General features: G+C 46.0%; 1 protein-coding gene across 1 annotated transcript in view; it reads right to left on the bottom strand.

The window, feature by feature from the left end:
- Positions 1–19,905, bottom strand: part of LOC119033644 (serine/arginine repetitive matrix protein 1-like) — a 36,530-nt gene extending 16,625 nt beyond the window's left edge. The window contains exons 1-16 of the mRNA XM_037124012.1: positions 19,882–19,905; positions 19,600–19,692; positions 19,357–19,455; positions 19,161–19,224; positions 17,272–17,375; positions 16,908–17,180; positions 16,693–16,708; positions 16,407–16,502; positions 15,592–15,659; positions 15,233–15,457; positions 15,067–15,105; positions 14,816–14,944; positions 14,647–14,724; positions 14,403–14,525; positions 14,225–14,305; positions 14,069–14,149 (exon numbers count right to left, since the gene is read on the bottom strand). Of these exons, the coding sequence (XP_036979907.1) occupies positions 14,069–14,149; positions 14,225–14,305; positions 14,403–14,525; positions 14,647–14,724; positions 14,816–14,944; positions 15,067–15,105; positions 15,233–15,457; positions 15,592–15,659; positions 16,407–16,502; positions 16,693–16,708; positions 16,908–17,123 (1,152 nt within the window). The 5' untranslated portion in view covers positions 17,124–17,180; positions 17,272–17,375; positions 19,161–19,224; ... (1 more) ...; positions 19,600–19,692; positions 19,882–19,905. The remainder of the gene's footprint in view (positions 1–14,068; positions 14,150–14,224; positions 14,306–14,402; positions 14,526–14,646; positions 14,725–14,815; positions 14,945–15,066; positions 15,106–15,232; positions 15,458–15,591; positions 15,660–16,406; positions 16,503–16,692; positions 16,709–16,907; positions 17,181–17,271; positions 17,376–19,160; positions 19,225–19,356; positions 19,456–19,599; positions 19,693–19,881) is intronic.
- Between the last annotated feature and the right edge of the window lie 773 nt (positions 19,906–20,678).

Raw genomic sequence — 20,678 nt, 5'->3', positions numbered from 1 at the left:
TGCACATCTTTAAGCGTTTTATTCCAATAGGCTGGAGTGCCTCTAAGAGGCTGCATGAACCTGGTTGCATCTTGGCTCATGATGAGCCGTTCTACCTCATCCTTGTCCTGGAGCATGACATTGTTAATCCTACAGCCGTCTTTGGTTTTCGACTTTCCTTTGCGCATTTGTATAGACATACCATTTGTCGCGAGGTGAGTCTCTGTAACAAACTGCGCAAAGAAAAGATAACTCTGCTGCAGATATGCGTTTTGCAAGTGACCAAAGAGCCTAGAATTAAAGTAGAGGCTTGGGGACAGGGAGACGGTTCTAGCTTCATCTAACGTGTTCTCTCCTGTCGGAAATTGTACAGGAAAAGCCATGGCCTCCAACTTTGGTATGGTAAAAAAAAACAACCGGTTTGTTGCCTTGCGCGGGTGCAACGCTAAATACTCCGTCACCATATGAAAGGATTTCCTGTGCAATGTCAGGGGGATGCATGCAAGTGTCCAGGGAGAGGCCTGGTCTCAGCTCGTCCTGTTCTTCCTCATCTGCCTCCAACTGTCCCGGCTCGTTTTGGCTTTTAAAAATTTCCTCTAAATCGACATCCCGATCATCTTCTGGGATGCTGGGCTCCTCTTCTTGTCTGCCACTTTTGACTGTCTGCTCAAAGAAGAGGAGCCCATCGAAGAAGAGGAACCCAGACAGGAAGAGGAGCTCAGTCTCATCGATAAACACGTCTTTATATTCTGAATGTGTCTCTTTCAATTTCGCAAGGCCAGCGAGCACATTCTTCATATTAACGTTGTAAAAGTGCTGGTAACCTTTGTATTTGATGTGCCTTTTCAATTTCACTTGAAGCAGCTGCGCTTCTGCTCTGGGCCTTGGGAGACTGTTGACGGTTGATTCCACCTCTGATGGAACGCACACAACAGCTCCGTGGACTGCTCTCTGTTGGCCTTTTGGCAGAGCAACAATTTTTGCAAATGGCAAGATTTTTGCAATCAGCTGCCTCTCAAGCACATTAAGTGCAGCCAATTCTGGGGGGATGGGCGCCAACTCCAAATTGTTCACGACTGCCATGTGTGGTAGGCATCCTCTGCTAAGGTGGCTGTCGCAGGTGTAGCATATCCACTCATGCAGTCTTTCTTGAGGCACAGAGCAAGGGGTAGAGCAGTCACTGTCACAAAAGTGAACAGTTTCCTGTCAAGCATGCTGCTGCGACTTTTGTGTGTTTACAATATTTTTGTCTTTTGCATTCTTTGACCTGATTAGAAAACATGGTTCTGTTACAAACGGTACAAATGTATGTGGGTCCATGTCTAATGGACCCACGAAAGACAGCTATGGCTGCTTCCATCACCGGATCAATCAGGGGCTTGGGGCGGTGGGGCACAATTTGTCTGTATTTTCTCCCGATTCTAAGCGCTCTCTGCATCTTGTAAAATATGCTAAAGGCAGCATTTCTGGCCAATTTGGTTCCTCTCCGCTGGTTAAAACGTTGATTAAAACGACGTCTAAATTCCGGCTCGCTGTAATATCTGAGATTGAACTCTTGCTTTTTCTTTTGGCTATAGCTTTGACCCATGTTGTATTTCTGAGACATGACAAATTTTTGTCTGCTCTGGAACACTGTAACTGACTGGTATCTATCTTGAATGTGTTTCTTTTGAGTGGTGCGGAACGTGGCATCCTTCCTTGTATCTATCTCGAATGTGTTTCTATTGTCTGGTGCGGAACGTGGCATCCTTCCTTGTATCTATCTCGAAAGCGTTTCTATTGTCTGGTGTGGAACGTGGAATCCTTCATTGTATCTATCTCGAATGTGTTTCTATTGTCTGGTGCGGAACATGGCATCCTTCCTTATATCTATCTCGAATGTGTTTCTATTAATTTCTAATGTTCTATTCTATTCTAATGTGTTTCTTCCTTGTATCTATCTCGAATATGTTTCTATTGTCTGGTGCGGAAGTTGGCATCTTTCTTGTTTCTATTGTCTGGTGCGGAACGTGGCATCTTCCGTGTTTCTATTGTCTGCTGCGGAACGTGGCATCTTCCTTGTATCTATCTCGAGTGTGTTTCTATTATTTTCTAATTTCTATTCTATTCTAATGTGTTTCTTCCTTGTATCTATCTCGAATGTGTTTCTATTATCTGGTGCGGAACGTGGTATCTTCCTTGTTTCTATTGTCTGGTGGCATCTTCCTTGTTTCTATTGTCTGGTGCGGAACGTGGCATCTTCCTTGTTTCTATTGTCTGGTGCGGAACGTGGCATCTTCCTTGTTTCTATTGTCTGGTGCGGAACGTGGCATCTTCCTTGTTTCTATTGTCTGGTGCGGAACGTGGCATCTTCCTTGTTTCTATTGTCTGGTGCGGAACGTGGCATCTTCCTTGTTTCTATTGTCTGGTGCGGAACGTGGCATCGTCCTTGTGTATATCTCGTATGTGTTTCTACTGTCTGGTGCGGAACGTGGCATCTTCCTTGTTTCTATCTCGAATGTGTTTCTTTTGAGTGTTGCAGAACGTGGCATCCTTACTTGTATCTACCTCGTATGTGTTTCTATTGTCTGGCGCAGAACGTGGCATCTTCCTTGTATCTATCTCGAATGTGTTTCTATTGTCTGGCGCGGAACGTGGCATCTTCCTTGTTTCTATCTCGTACGTGTTTCTATTGTCTGGCGCGGAACGTGGCATCTTCCTTGTATCTATCTCGAATGTGTTTCTTTTGAGTGGTGCGGAACGTGGCATGCTTCCTTGTATCTATTGTCTGGTGCGGAACGTGGCATCTTCCTTGTTTCTATCTCGTTTGTGTGTCTATTGTCTGGTGCGGAACGTGGCATCTTCCTTGTTTCTATCTCGTTTGTGTATCTACTGTCTGGTGCAGAACGTGGCATCCTTCGTTGTATCTACCTCGTATGTGTTTCTATTGTCTGGTGCAGAACATGGCATCTTCCTTGTATCTATCTCGAATGTGTTTCTATTGTCTGGCGCGGAACGTGGCATCTTCCTTGTTTCTATCTCGTTTGTGTATCTATTGTCTGGTGCGGAACGTGGCATCTTCCTTGTGTCTATCTCGTATGTGTTTCTATTGTCTGGTGCGGAACGTGGCATCTTCCTTGTATCTATCTCGAATGTGTTTCTTTTGAGTGGTGCGGAACGTGGCATGCTTCCTTGTATCTACTGTCTGGTGCGGAACGTGGCATCTTCCTTGTTTCTATCTCGTTTGTGTGTCTATTGTCTGGTGCGGAACGTGGCATCTTCCTTGTTTCTATTGTCTGGTGCGGAACGTGGCATCTTCCTTGTTTCTATTGTCTGGTGCGGAACGTGGCATCGTCCTTGTGTATATCTCGTATGTGTTTCTACTGTCTGGTGCGGAACGTGGCATCTTCCTTGTTTCTATTGTCTGGTGCGGAACGTGGCATCGTCCTTGTGTATATCTCGTATGTGTTTCTACTGTCTGGTGCGGAACGTGGCATCTTCCTTGTATCTATCTCGAATGTGTTTCTTTTGAGTGTTGCAGAACGTGGCATCCTTACTTGTATCTACCTCGTATGTGTTTCTATTGTCTGGCGCAGAACGTGGCATCTTCCTTGTATCTATCTCGAATGTGTTTCTATTGTCTGGCGCGGAACGTGGCATCTTCCTTGTTTCTATCTCGTACGTGTTTCTATTGTCTGGCGCGGAACGTGGCATCTTCCTTGTATCTATCTCGAATGTGTTTCTTTTGAGTGGTGCGGAACGTGGCATGCTTCCTTATATCTACTGTCTGGTGCGGAACGTGGCATCTTCCTTGTTTCTATCTCGTTTGTGTGTCTATTGTCTGGTGCGGAACGTGGCATCTTCCTTGTTTCTATCTCGTTTGTGTGTCTATTGTCTGGTGCGGAACGTGGCATCTTCCTTGTTTCTATCTCGTTTGTGTGTCTATTTTCTGGCGCGGAACGTGGCATCTTCCTTGTTTCTATCTCGTTTGTGTGTCTATTTTCTGGCGCGGAACGTGGCATGCTTCCTTGTATCTATCTCGAATGTTTTTCTATTGTCTGGCGCAGAACGTGGCATGCTTCCTTGTATCTACTGTCTGGTGCGGAACGTGGCATGCTTCCTTGTATCTACTGTCTGGTGCGGAACGTGGCATCCTCCCTTGTATCTACCTCGTATGTGTTTCTATTGTCTGGCGCAGAACGTGGCATCTTCCTTGTATCCATCTCGAATGTGTTTCTTTTGAGTGGTGCGGAACGTGGCATGCTTCCTTGTATCTATTGTCTGGTGCGGAACGTGGCATCTTCCTTGTTTCTATCTCGTTTGTGTATCTACTGTCTGGTGCAGAACGTGGCATCCTTCGTTGTATCTACCTCGTATGTGTTTCTATTGTCTGGTGCAGAACATGGCATCTTCCTTGTATCTATCTCGAATGTGTTTCTATTGTCTGGCGCGGAACGTGGCATCTTCCTTGTTTCTATCTCGTTTGTGTATCTATTGTCTGGTGCGGAACGTGGCATCTTCCTTGTGTCTATCTCGTATGTGTTTCTATTGTCTGGTGCGGAACGTGGCATCTTCCTTGTATCTATCTCGAATGTGTTTCTTTTGAGTGGTGCGGAACGTGGCATGCTTCCTTGTATCTACTGTCTGGTGCGGAACGTGGCATCTTCCTTGTTTCTATCTCGTTTGTGTGTCTATTGTCTGGTGCGGAACGTGGCATCTTCCTTGTATCTATCTCGAATGTGTTTCTTTTGAGTGTTGCAGAACGTGGCATCCTTCCTTGTATCTACCTCGTATGTGTTTCTATTGTCTGGTGCGGAACGTGGCATCTTCCTTGTTTCTATCTCGTTTGTATGTCTATTGTCTGGTGCGGAACGTGGCATCTTCCTTGTTTCTATCTCGTTTGTGTGTCTATTGTCTGGTGCGGAACGTGGCATCTTCCTTGTGTCTATCTCGTATGTGTTTCTATTGTCTGGTGCGGAACGTGGCATGCTTCCTTGTATCTACTGTCTGGTGCGGAACGTGGCATCCTTCCTTATATCTATAACAAATGTCTTTCTATTGTCTGGTGCGGAACGTGGCATCTTCCTTGTACCTATCTCGAATGTGTTTCTTTTGAGTGTTGCAGAACGTGGCATCCTTCCTTGTATCTACCTCGTATGTGTTTCTATTGTCTGGCGCAGAACGTGGCATCTTCCTTGTATCTATCTCGAATGTGTTTCTTTTGAGTGGTGCGGAACGTGGCATGCTTCCTTGTATCTACTGTCTGGTGCGGAACGTGGCATCTTCCTTGTTTCTATCTCGAGTGTGTTTCTACTGTCTGGCGCGGAGCGTGGCGTCCTTCCTTGTATCTATCTCGAGTGTGTTTCTACTGTCTGGCGCGGAGCGTGGCGTCCTTCCTTGTATCTATCTCGAGTGTGTTTCTACTGTCTGGCGCGGAGCGTGGCGTCCTTCCTTGTATCTATGTCGAGTGTGTTTCTACTGTCTGGCGCGGAGCGTGGCGTCCTTCCTTGTATCTATGTCGAGTGTGTTTCTACTGTCTGGCGCGGAGCGTGGCGTCCTTCCTTGTATCTATCTCGAGTGTGTTTCTACTGTCTGGCGCGGAGCGTGGCGTCCTTCCTTGTATCTATCTCGAGTGTGTTTCTACTGTCTGGCGCGGAGCGTGGCGTCCTTCCTTGTATCTATCTCGAGTGTGTTTCTACTGTCTGGCGCGGAGCGTGGCGTCCTTCCTTGTATCTATGTCGAGTGTGTTTCTACTGTCTGGCGCGGAGCGTGGCGTCCTTCCTTGTATCTATGTCGAGTGTGTTTCTACTGTCTGGCGCGGAACGTGGCGTCCTTCCTTGTTTCTTTTGAGTGGCGCGGAGCGTGGCGTCCTTCCTTGTATCTATCGCGAATGTGTTTCTACTGTCTGGCGCGGAGCGTGGCGTCCTTCCTTGTATCTATCGCGAATGTGTTTCTACTGTCTGGCGCGGAACGTGGCGTCCTTCCTTGTTTCTTTTGAGTGGCGCGGAACGTGGCGTCCTTGCTTGTTTCTTTTGAGTGGCGCGGAACGTGGCGTCCTTGCTTGTTTCTTTTGAGTGGCGCGGAACGTGGCGTCCTTCCTTGTTTCTTTTGAGTGGCGCGGAACGTGGCGTCCTTCCTTGTTTCTTTTGAGTGGCGCGGAACGTGGCGTCCTTCCTTGTTTCTATTGTCTGGCGCGGAACGTGGCATCGTCCTTGTTTCTATTGTCTGGCGCGGAACGTGGCATCGTCCTTGTTTCTATTGTCTGGCGCGGAACGCGGCATCGTCCTTGTTTCTATTGTCTGGCGCGGAACGTGGCAGCTTCCTTGTTTCTATTGTCTGGCGCGGAACGTGGCAGCTTCCTTGTTTCTATTGTCTGGCGCGGAACGTGGCATGCTTCCTTGTATCTACTGTCTGGCGCGGAACGTGGCATCCTTCCTTATATCTATCTCGCATGTGTTTCTTTTGAGTGTTGCAGAACGTGGCATCTTCCTTGTATCTATCTCGAATGTGTTTCTTTTGAGTGTTGCGGAACGTGGCATCCGTCCTTATATCTACCTCGTATGTGTTTCTATTGTCTGGCGCGGAACGTGGCATCTTCTTTGTATCTATCTCGTATGTGTTTCTATTGTCTGGCGCGAAACGTGGCATCTTCCTTGTATCTATCTCGAATGTGTTTCTATTGTCTGGCGCGGAACGTGGCATCTTCCTTGTATCTTTCTCGAATGTGTTTCTATTGTCTGGCGCAGAATGTGGCATCTTCCTTGTTTCTATCTCGTACGTGTTTCTATTGTCTGGCGCGGAACGTGGCATCTTCCTTGTATCTATCTCGAATGTGTTTCTTTTGAGTGTTGCAGAACGTGGCATCCTTCCTTGTATCTACCTCGTATGTGTGTCTATTGTCTGGTGCGGAACGTGGCATCTTCCTTGTTTCTATCTCGTTTGTGTGTCTATTGTCTGGTGCGGAACGTGGCAACTTCCTTGTTTCTATCTCGTACGTGTTTCTATTGTCTGGCGCGGAACGTGGCATCTTCCTTGTATCTATCTCGAATGTGTTTCTTTTGAGTGTTGCAGAACGTGGCATCCTTCCTTGTATCTACCTCGTATGTGTGTCTATTGTCTGGTGCGGAACGTGGCATGCTTCCTTGTATCTACTGTCTGGTGCGGAACGTGGCATCTTCCTTGTACCTATCTCGAATGTGTTTCTTTTGAGTGTTGCAGAACGTGGCATCCTTCCTTGTATCTACCTCGTATGTGTTTCTATTGTCTGGCGCAGCACGTGGCATCTTCCTTGTATCTAACTCGAATGTGTTTCTTTTGAGTGGTGCGGAACGTGGCATGCTTCCTTGTATCTACTGTCTGGTGCGGAACGTGGCATCTTCCTTGTTTCTATCTCGTTTGTGTGTCTATTGACACTTCCTTGTTTCGAGTGTGTTTCTACTGTCTGGCGCGGAGCGTGGCGTCCTTCCTTGTATCTATGTCGAGTGTGTTTCTACTGTCTGGCGCGGAGCGTGGCGTCCTTCCTTGTATCTATGTCGAGTGTGTTTCTACTGTCTGGCGCGGAGCGTGGCGTCCTTCCTTGTATCTATGTCGAGTGTGTTTCTACTGTCTGGCGCGGAGCGTGGCGTCCTTCCTTGTATCTATGTCGAGTGTGTTTCTACTGTCTGGCGCGGAGCGTGGCGTCCTTCCTTGTATCTATGTCGAGTGTGTTTCTACTGTCTGGCGCGGAGCGTGGCGTCCTTCCTTGTTTCTTTTGAGTGGCGCGGAACGTGGCGTCCTTCCTTGTTTCTATTGTCTGGCGCGGAACGTGGCATCGTCCTTGTTTCTATTGTCTGGCGCGGAACGTGGCATCGTCCTTGTTTCTATTGTCTGGCGCGGAACGTGGCATCGTCCTTGTTTCTATTGTCTGGCGCGGAACGTGGCATCTTCCTTGTTTCTATTGTCTGGTGCGGAACGTGGCATCTTCCTTGTTTCTATCTCGTTTGTGTGTCTATTGTCTGGTGCAGAACGTGGCATGCTTCCTTGTATCTACTGTCTGGTGCGGAACGTGGCATCCTTCCTTATATCTATAACAAATGTCTTTCTATTGTCTGGTGCGGAACGTGGCATCTTCCTTGTACCTATCTCGAATGTGTTTCTTTTGAGTGTTGCAGAACGTGGCATCCTTCCTTGTATCTACCTCGTATGTGTTTCCATTGTCTGGCGCAGAACGTGGCATCTTCCTTGTATCCATCTCGAATGTGTTTCTTTTGAGTGGTGCGGAACGTGGCAACTTCCTTGTTTCTATCTCGTTTGTGTGTCTACTGTCTGGCGCGGAGCGTGGCGTCCTTCCTTGTATCTATGTCAAGTGTGTTTCTACTGTCTGGCGCGGAGCGTGGCGTCCTTCCTTGTATCTATCTCGAGTGTGTTTCTACTGTCTGGCGCGGAGCGTGGCGTCCTTCCTTGTATCTATCTCGAGTGTGTTTCTACTGTCTGGCGCGGAGCGTGGCGTCCTTCCTTGTATCTATGTCGAGTGTGTTTCTACTGTCTGGCGCGGAGCGTGGCGTCCTTCCTTGTATCTATCTCGAGTGTGTTTCTACTGTCTGGCGCGGAGCGTGGCGTCCTTCCTTGTATCTATCTCGAGTGTGTTTCTACTGTCTGGCGCGGAGCGTGGCGTCCTTCCTTGTATCTATGTCGAGTGTGTTTCTACTGTCTCGCGCGGAGCGTGGCGTCCTTCCTTGTATCTATGTCGAGTGTGTTTCTACTGTCTGGCGCGGAGCGTGGCGTCCTTCCTTGTATTTATGTCGAGTGTGTTTCTACTGTCTGGCGCGGAGCGTGGCGTCCTTCCTTGTATGTATGTCGAGTGTGTTTCTATTGTCTGGCGCGGAACGTGGCATCGTCCGTGTTTCTATCTCGAATGTGTTTCTTTTGAGTGGTGCGGAACGTGGCATGCTTCCTTGTATCTACTGTCTGGTGCGGAACGTGGCATCTTCCTTGTTTCTATCTCGTTTGTGTGTCTATTGTCTGGTGCGGAACGTGGCATCTTCCTTGTTTCTATCTTGTTTGTGTGTCTATTGTCTGGTGCGGAACGTGGCATCTTCCTTGTTTCTATCTCGTTTGTGTGTCTATTGTCTGGTGCGGAACGTGGCATCTTCCTTGTTTCTATCTCGTTTGTGTGTCTATTGTCTGGTGCGGAACGTGGCATCTTCCTTGTGTCTATCTCGTATGTGTTTCTATTGTCTGGTGCGGAACGTGGCATGCTTCCTTGTATCTACTGTCTGGTGCGGAACGTGGCATCCTTCCTTGTATGTATGTCGAGTGTGTTTCTATTGTCTGGCGCGGAACGTGGCATCGTCCGTGTTTCTATCTCGAATGTGTTTCTATTGTCTGGCGCGGAACGTGGCATCTTCCTTGTATCTATCTCGAATGTGTTTCTATTGTCTGGCGCGGAATGTGGCATCTTCCTTGTTTCTATCTCGTACGTGTTTCTATTGTCTGGCGCGGAACGTGGCATCTTCCTTGTACCTATCTCGAATGTGTTTCTTTTGAGTGTTGCAGAACGTGGCATCCTTCCTTGTATCTACCTCGTATGTGTGTCTATTGTCTGGTGCGGAACGTGGCATCTTCCTTGTTTCTATCTCGTTCGTGTGTCTATTGTCTGGTGCGGAACGTGGCATCTTCCTTGTTTCTATCTCGTTTGTGTGTCTATTGTCTGGTGCGGAACGTGGCATCTTCCTTGTGTCTATCTCGTATGTGTTTCTATTGTCTGGTGCGGAACGTGGCATGCTTCCTTGTATCTACTGTCTGGTGCGGAACGTGGCATCCTTCCTTATATCTATAACAAATGTCTTTCTATTGTCTGGTGCGGAACGTGGCATCTTCCTTGTACCTATCTCGAATGTGTTTCTTTTGAGTGTTGCAGAACGTGGCATCCTTCCTTGTATCTACCTCGTATGTGTTTCTATTGTCTGGCGCAGAACGTGGCATCTTCCTTGTATCTATCTCGAATGTGTTTCTTTTGAGTGGTGCGGAACGTGGCATGCTTCCTTGTATCTACTGTCTGGTGCGGAACGTGGCATCTTCCTTGTTTCTATCTCGTTTGTGTGTCTATTGTCTGGTGCGGAACGTGGCATCTTCCTTGTACCTATCTCGAATGTGTTTCTTTTGAGTGTTGCAGAACGTGGCATCCTTCCTTGTATCTACCTCGTATGTGTTTCTAATGTCTGGTGCGGAACGTGGCATCTTCCTTGTTTCTATCTCGTTTGTGTGTCTATTGTCTGGTGCGGAACGTGGCATCTTCCTTGTGTCTATCTCGTATGTGTTTCTATTGTCTGGTGCGGAACGTGGCATGCTTCCTTGTATCTACTGTCTGGTGCGGAACGTGGCATCCTTCCTTATATCTATAACAAATGTCTTTCTATTGTCTGGTGCGGAACGTGGCATCTTCCTTGTACCTATCTCGAATGTGTTTCTTTTGAGTGTTGCAGAACGTGGCATCCTTCCTTGTATCTACCTCGTATGTGTTTCTATTGTCTGGCGCAGAACGTGGCATCTTCCTTGTATCCATCTCGAATGTGTTTCTTTTGAGTGGTGCGGAACGTGGCATCTTCCTTGTATCTACTGTCTGGTGCGGAACGTGGCATCTTCCTTGTTTCTATCTCGTTTGTGTGTCTACTGTCTGGCGCGGAGCGTGGCGTCCTTCCTTGTATCTATGTCGAGTGTGTTTCTACTGTCTGGCGCGGAGCGTGGCGTCCTTCCTTGTATCTATCTCGAGTGTGTTTCTACTGTCTGGCGCGGAGCGTGGCGTCCTTCCTTGTATCTATCTCGAGTGTGTTTCTACTGTCTGGCGCGGAGCGTGGCGTCCTTCCTTGTATCTATGTCGAGTGTGTTTCTACTGTCTGGCGCGGAGCGTGGCGTCCTTCCTTGTATCTATGTCGAGTGTGTTTCTACTGTCTGGCGCGGAGCGTGGCGTCCTTCCTTGTATGTATGTCGAGTGTGTTTCTACTGTCTGGCGCGGAGCGTGGCGTCCTTCCTTGTATGTATGTCGAGTGTGTTTCTATTGTCTGGCGCGGAACGTGGCATCGTCCTTGTTTCTATTGTCTGGCGCGGAACGTGGCATCTTCCTTGTTTCTATTGTCTGGCGCGGAACGTGGCATGCTTCCTTGTATCTACTGTCTGGCGCGGAACGTGGCATGCTTCCTTGTATCTACTGTCTGGCGCGGAACGTGGCATGCTTCCTTGTATCTACTGTCTGGCGCGGAACGTGGCATCCTTCCTTGTATCTACTGTCTGGCGCGGAACGTGGCATCCTTCCTTGTATCTATCTCGAATGTGTTTCTTTTGAGTGTTGCAGAACGTGGCATCCGTCCTTGTATCTACCTCGTATGTGTTTCTATTGTCTGGCGCGGAACGTGGCATCTTCTTTGTATCTACCTCGTATGTGTTTCTATTGTCTGGCGCGAAACGTGGCATCTTCCTTGTATCTATCTCGAATGTGTTTCTTTTGAGTGGCGCGGAACGTGGCATGCTTCCTTGTTTCTATCTCGAATGTGTTTCTTTTGAGTGGCGCGGAACGTGGCATGCTTCCTTGTTTCTATCTCGTTTGTGTGTCTACTGTCTGGCGCGGAACGTGGCATGCTTCCTTGTTTCTATCTCGTTTGTGTGTCTACTGTCTGGCGCGGAACGTGGCATGCTTCCTTGTTTCTATCTCGTTTGTGTGTCTACTGTCTGGCGCGGAACGTGGCATGCTTCCTTGTTTCTATCTCGTTTGTGTGTCTACTGTCTGGCGCGGAACGTGGCATGCTTCCTTGTTTCTATCTCGTTTGTGTGTCTACTGTCTGGCGCGGAACGTGGCATCTTCCTTGTATCTATCTCGAATGTGTTTGTATTGTCTGGCGCGGAACGTGGTTTCCTTCCTTGTATCTATCTCGAATGTGTTTCTATTGTCTGGTGCAGAACGTGGCAACAATTTTTGCAAATGGCAAGATTTTTGCAATCAGCTGCCTCTCAAGCACATTAAGTGCAGCCAATTCTGGGGGGACGGGCGCCAACTCCAAATTCTTTACAACTGCCATGGGTGGTATGCATCCTCCGCTAAGGTGGCTGTCGCAGGTGTAGCATATCCACTCATGCAGTCTTTCTTGTGGCACAGAGCAAGGGGTAGAGCAGTCACTGTCACAAAAGTGAACATAGTTTCCTGTCAAGCATGCTGCTGCCACTTTTGCGTGTTTACAATATTTTTGTCTTTTGCATTCTTTGACCTGATTAGGAAACATGGTTCTGTTACAAACGGTACAAATGTATGTGGGTCCATGTCTAATGGACTCACGAAAGACAGCTATGGCTGCTTCCATCACCGGATCAATCAGGGGCTTGGGGCGGTGGGGCACAATTTGTCTGTATTTTCTCCCAATTCTAAGCGCTCTCTGCATCTTGTAAAATATGCTAAAGGCAGCATTTGTGGCCTATTTGGTTCCTCTCCGCTGGTTACAACGTTGATTAAAACGACATCTAAATTCCGGATCACTGTGATATCTGAGATTGAAATCTTGCTTTTTCTTTTGGCTATAGCTTTGATCCGTGTTGTATCTCTGAGACATGACAAATTTTTGTCTGCTCTGAAACACTGTATCTGACTGGTATCTATCTCTACAGTGTTTGTTTTGTCTGGCGCGGAACGTGGCATCTTCCTTGTATCTATCTCTAATGTGTTTTTTTTGTCTAGTGCGGAAAGCGGCATCCTCCTTGTATTTCTTTGTAATGTAAGTCTTCCGTTGTCTCCTGAAAGTAGCATTTTCCCTGTATCTTCTGATGAGTTCTTCCTTCTTCTTATCTTGAACATTTTCATAGTAACATTTGAAGGAAAGTAATCGCTGACTCTGATGGAGACTGTCTTGGGCCTATCTTCTTTGTGCTTGGAGTTTCTTTCTTCTAAATTCTAGACAGCTGCTGTACTTTTTCCTTTCATATTCGATTTTTTTCCTTTTTTCTTCACCAGACAGTAATGTGTGTTTTTTGCTGGCATGACGCATCGTTCTTCGTCGCTGTTGCTTTGGCAACTTTGTGAAATGTTTTGCTGCTTGTGGTGCAGGAGCCGTGTTGAGGACGCACTCTGCTGCTGCTGGTGGTGCAGGAGCCGTCTTGAGGACGCGCTCTGCTGCTGCTGGTGGTGCAGGAGCCGTCTTGAGGACGCGCTCTGCTGCTGGTGGGCGTGGGAGAGCTGTCCTGGATACACTGTGTGCCAGAGATGCCTGAGGGCATTCTCTTGAACCAATGGCTTCGAATGACACCGGCACAAACTCATAACTGGCAGAATGGCCGCGATTTGCAAACAGTCTGTGCAGGTGTTCAGCCAAGTCACTGATCTCCGAGAAGGTCTTCATAATTGCAGTGCCGTGGGGGTGAGGTAAGCCCATCACATTTCTTGAGTGTGAATCAAACACACCATACCTGCCCGAACGGTCACGGAAAACTGCAATACACTCTGGACTTACTATAACTAAAGCCAGATTAACGTCACCTGACAGACACTCTAATTGTGTGGCAAGGGGCAGATACCAAGCCTGGCTTCCACTGGCTTTCACAAGTCCACACCTGATTTCAGGCATGTGGACATTACACATATCTGTGTCAGTCAGGACTTGTTTGGGCAGTTCTTCCACAGCGAGATGGTCACTGCGGAATCTTTTTCCCGGATCAGCTGTTGTTTTACACCTACATAAAGTGAATCTCCCTTTGCCAGCACTCTATCAAGGGCAGCAGTGTTAAACTGACAGCCCTCGTTCAGATAAGCCAGAAAAGTCAGGGACATGCAGGTACACTGATGGTTCCTGGAGAACTTCCTGTACCTCATGTCACTCTGACTATGACTAGCCCTAATACTAGCACTAAGCGGCACCTGAAATATAACATAAATTATCATTATCATAAAGGATTTATTAGCATAATCATAAGCCTAGTTAAGATTATTAGTTGTAGTAATTAACCGTTACATATACTACAGTCATAGCATGGTGACAGTTTAAGCAAATGTGACTAAAAACATTTTACCTACTGCAGCTTTAAATTAACTATCCGATTATACAATATCATTTCCACCAATTTTTCCTGATTAGAGGAGTTGTGGAGTAAATACCTTAACTGGGCGAGGAGAGTGACAGGCAGCTTTAATGGTCTGGGATGGTCCAACCGGTGAAGGGGTCTTCATCCTGGCCACCTGAGAACAAATAATAACAATTTGATGAAGACTTTAACGACATTATGAACTTTATTCAATAGGAATAATTTTTACCTTCGCAACCGGTGAACAGCAGGGGGTCGTCGGATCACCCAAACTACAGGACAACCTGACTGGAGGGGATCCAACCAGCTGCTGACACATGAGAACAAATATGTTAAACTTCACGCGTCTCAGTGAACACACTGTGTGTTCTGAGTGAGATTGTGTCTTGTGTCAGAGAGTAACATACGTTGGTCACTGAAGTTTGGGTGCGGGGGGGTGTTCCATCTGTGGTCCTGGACAGAGGAACCGGGCTGGAGGGGCCGTCGTCCTCCAGTCTCCGTGACAGCCTGGCTGGAGGGGATCCAACCTGCTGTTGACAGATGAGAACAAATATGTTAAAATTCAGAAAGAGTGGACAATGTAGTTATGTCTCCATGAAGACACTGTTTCAACTGTAAACATTGACTATGTGCGTCAGTTGTGTAACATACGTTGTTCACAGGAGACTGGTGGCAGGGGGGGCGTCTCTCCGTGGTCCTATGACGCCTGGCTGCCGCTGGGGAGGCCACCTGCACCGTCAAATAAAAACATAGAACCAGTAACTGTAGGGAACAAGGGGAATTTTATAATACAGCTGAGAAGCGAGCTCACACAATTTACCTTCTTGCGCGCTGGAGGAGATGGGACGTCCACCACATCAGACAGCTGAGAAGGAGACACTTCCTCCATAGCACAAAGGGTCGTGCTACTAAACCACCGTGGGTTCAGTGGAAGGAAGGACTCCTTCTCCTGTGGAAGACAAAACACCACAAAGACAAATGAATATTTGTCGGGTCAAATACACGAAGTTTAAATACTAACCAGTTAACTTGTTATGAAAAGAAAAAAAGAAAAAAAGAATAACAACTCACCTGCTGCTGAGCCACGCTGGCCGGACCAGGAACCTGCGGCTGGGAAAGCACATCACATATTTGATTAAATAGGTGCTTTTTAGTTATGACTGTGAACCAAAATGTACACAAACACATGTAAAGACACATAATATAATAATAAATAAAAAAGAAAAACCCTACTAACCTTGCTGCTCTGACCAACGACCTTCCACTGGAAGGGGTCAGGAGACAGAGGAGCACGTACCTCTCCCTTCACAACCAGCTTAGGAGAAACCTTCCTAAGCGGCTGTGAAGGAGTAGGAGACACCGGGGGAGGGGGAGGTGGTGGTGGTGTCTCGAGGAACTGCTCAGTGGAGGCCCACAGCAGCTGGGTGAGGATCCCCATCCCCTCACGGTCGCTCAGGTGAACCTGCAAACAATGACAATACAAATCCATTTACAGACAGTTTAACTTCAAAGGTAGCTCGTGTCAACTGTTTCATATCGACACACAAGAAATTATAGCAAATTAGACCTTTTCTATCACACAGATACTCTACTTACGCCGTCTCTGCTCCACAGATCCAAGCGCGTACGGGGGAAGTACTCCTCCACAGAGAAGTACCTCAAACCTAAAAACATTAAAAAAAAAAAAAGTTATTACAATATTCACACATGTATGACTATGTTCATCACAGACATTTTTAAGTACATTTCTTTTACTTGTTTTAATTGACAAGATATTTTTTTGTTATGTGAATATACAGACGGTACTACTGATGTGCGTACGGGCCAGGACACTATTATACTTGCTTAACTATGTGATCATGTGCAGGCTGACTCATACAGATAGTCACACTTTACACACACACACACACACACACACACACACACACACACACACACACACACAGGCAGACACAGATAGATAATGGGAGCCAGCCATAACTACATACTGTGACAAAATAACTCTATTTGTGCAAACACGTAAGATAGGGGAGATGCTCAAGGACGTTCCCATCAAGATATGGGATTCATCACATGCTATGCATGCGGACGGAGAGCCAATCCTCGCGCTGATCATACGTTGTGCATGCGGCCATCACACATATCATTAGCCAATTAGTGACAGATACGAACAACACATACCCATCAGTAGGCGTAGCGAAACACAGGCTTATAACACTGAAACCCCTAGACACGAGTCAGATCTGTTCTGATATTTGCTATTGATGCTTATGCTGTACTGAGCTGATCTCCACTCTCTGCAGACTGTGTAATAAATGCTTATTCTTTTCCTCAATTCTCTGACTGATCCTTTGCTGCATCAACGGACTCGGGTGAGGCGGTGCTTTAGGCCGCACTCAACAGTTACTTACCCATACGAGCTGTCACGCGATGGTACGCATGGCGAAGGGCCCTCTGGTGCTCCTCATCCTCGTTCAGGCGGGGGGGGGGAAGTCCACCACAAAGACCTGTAGGAAACAAAATTTTAGAAACCACCAACTGACAGTTTCATTCAAAATCACACACATACACACACACCATATTTAGTACACATTTTTTGAAAGCTCATACAATTAATCTTATCAAAGTAGTCAATGTACTACTAGTGTTGTTACTACTAAGAATACAGGACAAGCAAGACATGAAATAAATGCTTACCTCCGGCCAGCGGCTCCTCACAGCAGTGAGGAATCGGGCGTAGTCAAAATTTTAGAGAACACCAATGACAATTTCATTCAAAATCACACACACCACATTTAGTACACATTTTTTGAAAGCTCATACAATTAATCTTATTAAAGTAGTCAATGTACTTCTAGTGTTGTTTAACTACTGAAAATACAAGACAAGCAAGACATGAAATAAAAGCCTACCTCCGACCAGCGGCTCCTCACAGCAGTGAGGAATCGGGCGTAGTCGACGGCTGCCTCGTCAACGGTCCTGCTCGCTGTCAGGTTGTTGCTAGGAGCAAGAACACAAACAGCATCAGGGGATCGAGGAACCTTAGCATGTAGGACCTCAGTGCGCAGCTGAGCAGCATGGGCCCCAGGGGTCGACATGATACCAAAAGAAAACTTTCCTTCTGGCATCTTGGCGAAATCGTCCACGATGGCCCGGAGATGGGAGTCCCCGACAATCAGAACAAACTGCAACAACAAAGAAAATTTCATTAGCATGAAAATCATTAATCCCTCTCAAGATCAATTACTTCCTTCATAAACTGGACAATAATAGCACCTGCTTGCCAGGAGACTCCGGTGGGATGACCAACTGGTGGCTCCGTCCAGTGAGCTTCGAAGTTGGCCACGTCTCCACCAGATGGCGGTAACCGGTACCGCGGCCTGTTTGGTAAAGTACAAAACAGATAAAAGGTTAAACTGATGAAGGAAAGGCTACTAGGAAATATCAACAATCACTTGTTTATACCAGTAAAAAAGTACAGGAAAACCTGTTTAAAAAGTTCAATATTGATGATGAATTAATTCATTGATCATTTAGGGATAAAACAAGTAGATACAGTGGGGCAAATAAGTATTTAGTCAACCACCAATTGTGCAAGTTCTCCTACTTGAAAAGATTAGAGAGGCCTGTAATTGTCAACATGGGTAAACCTCAACCATGAGAGACAGAATGTGGAAAAAAAAAAAACAGAAAATCACATTGTTTGATTTTTAAAGAATTTATTTCCAAATTAGAGTGGAAAATAAGTATTTGGTCAGCTACAAAGAAGCAAGATTTCTGGCTGTCAAAGAGGTCTAACTTCTTCTAATGAGGTCTAACGAGGCTCCACTCGTTACCTGTATTAATGGCACCTGTTTTAACTCATTATCGGTATAAAAGACACCTGTCCACAACCTCAGTCAGTCACACTCCAAACTCCACTATGGCCAAGACCAAAGAGCTGTCGAAGGACACCAGAGACAAAATTGTAGGCCTGCACCAGGCTGGGAAGACTGAATCTGCAATAGGTAAAATGCTTGGTGTAAAGAAATCAACTGTGGGAGCAATTATTAGAAAATGGAAGACATACAAGACCACCGATAATCTCCCTCGATCTGGGGCTCCATGCAAGATCTCACCCCGTGGCGTCAAAATGATAGCAAGAACGGTGAGCAAAAATCCCAGAACCACACGGGGGGACCTAGTGAATGACCTACAGAGAGCTGGGACCACAGTAACAAAGGCTACTATCAGTAACACAATGCGCCGCCAGGGACTCAAATCCTGCACTGCCAGACGTGTCCCCCTGCTGAAGCCAGTACACGTCCAGGCCCGTCTGCGGTTCGCTAGAGAGCATTTGGATGATCCAGAAGAGGACTGGGAGAATGTGTTATGGTCAGATGAAACCAAAATAGAACTTTTTGGTAGAAACACAGGTTCTCGTGTTTGGAGGAGAAAGAATACTGAATTGCATCCTAAGTACACCATACCCACTGTGAAGCATGGGGGTGGAAACATCATGCTTTGGGGCTGTTTTTCTGCAAAGGGACCAGGACGACTGATCTGTGTAAAGGAAAGAATGAATGGGGCCATGTATCGAGAGATTTTGAGTGAAAATCTCCTTCCATCAGCAAGGGCATTGAAGATGAGACGTGGCTGGGTCTTTCAGCATGACAATGATCCCAAACACACAGCCAGGGCAACAAAGGAGTGGCTTCGTCAGAAGCATTTCAAGGTCCCGGAGTGGCCTAGCCAGTCTCCAGATCTCAACCCCATAGAAAATCTGTGGAGGGAGTTGAAAGTCCGTGTTGCCCAACGACAGCCCCAAAACATCACTGCTCTAGAGGAGATCTGCATGGAGGAATGGGCCAAAATACCAGCAACAGTGTGTGAAAAGCTTGTCAAGAGTTACAGAAAACATTTGGCCTCCGTTATTGCCAACAAAGGGTACATAAAGTATTGAGATGAACTTTTGGTATTGACCAAATACTTATTTTCCACCATGATTTGCAAATAAATTCTTTAAAAATCAAACAATGTGATTTTCTGTTTTTTTTTTCCACATTCTGTCTCTCATGGTTGAGGTTTACCCATGTTGACAATTACAGGCCTCTCTAATCTTTTCAAGTGGGAGAAACTGCACAATTAGTGGTTGACTAAATACTTATTTGCCCCACTGTACTTACGTGCACGAACTTGTACATCCTCCGGGCTCCAGAAAGGCTTGGCTGGGGGTGAGGATCCAACTGCCTGATGACAGATTAAAGACAAAAAAAAAAATAATTAACAATAATCATAACAACAAGCATAAGAAAGACATACAAGCTAAAACAACATATAATAAAACATGTCTCATTGTGTGTGTGTGAGGTAGGAACATACGTTGCCGACTGGAGCTCGGGAGCAGGGGGGGTGGGTCTCCCTGGTCCTCTTGGTCCTTGACCCTCTGGAAGGCTCCTCTCCAGCCGGGGGGGACACCGTCTGATGAAACATTAACATCAAAAGACATGGCAGACATTCAGAACTCAGCAGTTAAGGAGAAAGCAATAGATGTAACATTTCTACAGCCATTTTCATGCAGACAGTTGTCACTGCGACACAGAGGCTTATCTACTGTGTAAGTACCTCCGGGGGGTGGGGGAAGACCTCAGCTCTTCCAGGTTGAGCTTCCTCCAGCGCTGCTTCAACACCACAGACCGCCTCGACTTCCTTGGCATCCTGCTGACAGAAGTTCAAGACAAGAGAAACAACAAGAGAAATACTTGTCAAACTGACCTAAACCTAAACCACCTAATGTAAACTAAACTAATCTAAGACAAACTAATATAATGTTATATATAGAATGAAATTTGAAAAAAAGATGAAGATGTGGTGATTATGTGTGTGTAGGTGATGTGGTGATACTGCTCTGTGAAGGTTGAGGGCAATGGATCAAGGATGATGGTCACTCTCAGCTGTCAGCGGTCACTTTCAGCACAGGAACCCTTTAATCTTATCAAAGACAATAAAATAATACAAAGATAAATGTCTCTCAAATGTTACGAGTCAGTGTTAGCAATAAATTAATATAACCGACACAAGTTAAACATCTGTACTTGACATAATTTGTGTGTTTTTGGGCACAGTATTTTTTTAAATAATTCCATATTATAATTTATAATTACTATAAATGATAATTAAAATACTATGTCAATTTTATACTACACAGTATCAAATAGTTTATTTCTAAGAACAAAGAATTACTATGACATGATAAATATAAATCACAAGATAACAATAACAACAAATCAAATGTATGGGATTTTATCAACATCTGAATGCACATTTATTACCAAAGGCAAAAATAGTCATGTATGAAAATGCTTCCTTTTCTATTTAATCAAGGTAGATTGTAAAAGTGTGTGGTACATCTAAAGTATGATATTTATCTAACTACATAGAAAGGCATTTAATCACATCTTATCACAAACAGGAGAAATGTGTTTTTCAGTAGACAGAAGGAGTATTAAATACTAGTCACAATCTACACAATTAGATATGAAATAGAGCTCTTAGCTTGTGTGAATATTCTTGTATGAAAGCAGAAAAAACAAAAACAAAAAAATCCCAAAATAATGAGTGTAATATCTCCAACTACAAATCTGACCCGTGTTAAGGATCTAGACATGACAGTACAGTTCGCACCCGGAGAGAAAATTGGCTAC

Source organism: Acanthopagrus latus, chromosome 15 (assembly GCF_904848185.1).
Source record: "Acanthopagrus latus isolate v.2019 chromosome 15, fAcaLat1.1, whole genome shotgun sequence".
Classification (NCBI taxonomy): Eukaryota; Metazoa; Chordata; class Actinopteri; order Spariformes; family Sparidae; genus Acanthopagrus; species Acanthopagrus latus.
Note: the sequence above shows the minus strand (reverse complement) of the source record. Positions and strands in the feature narration are given on the sequence as shown.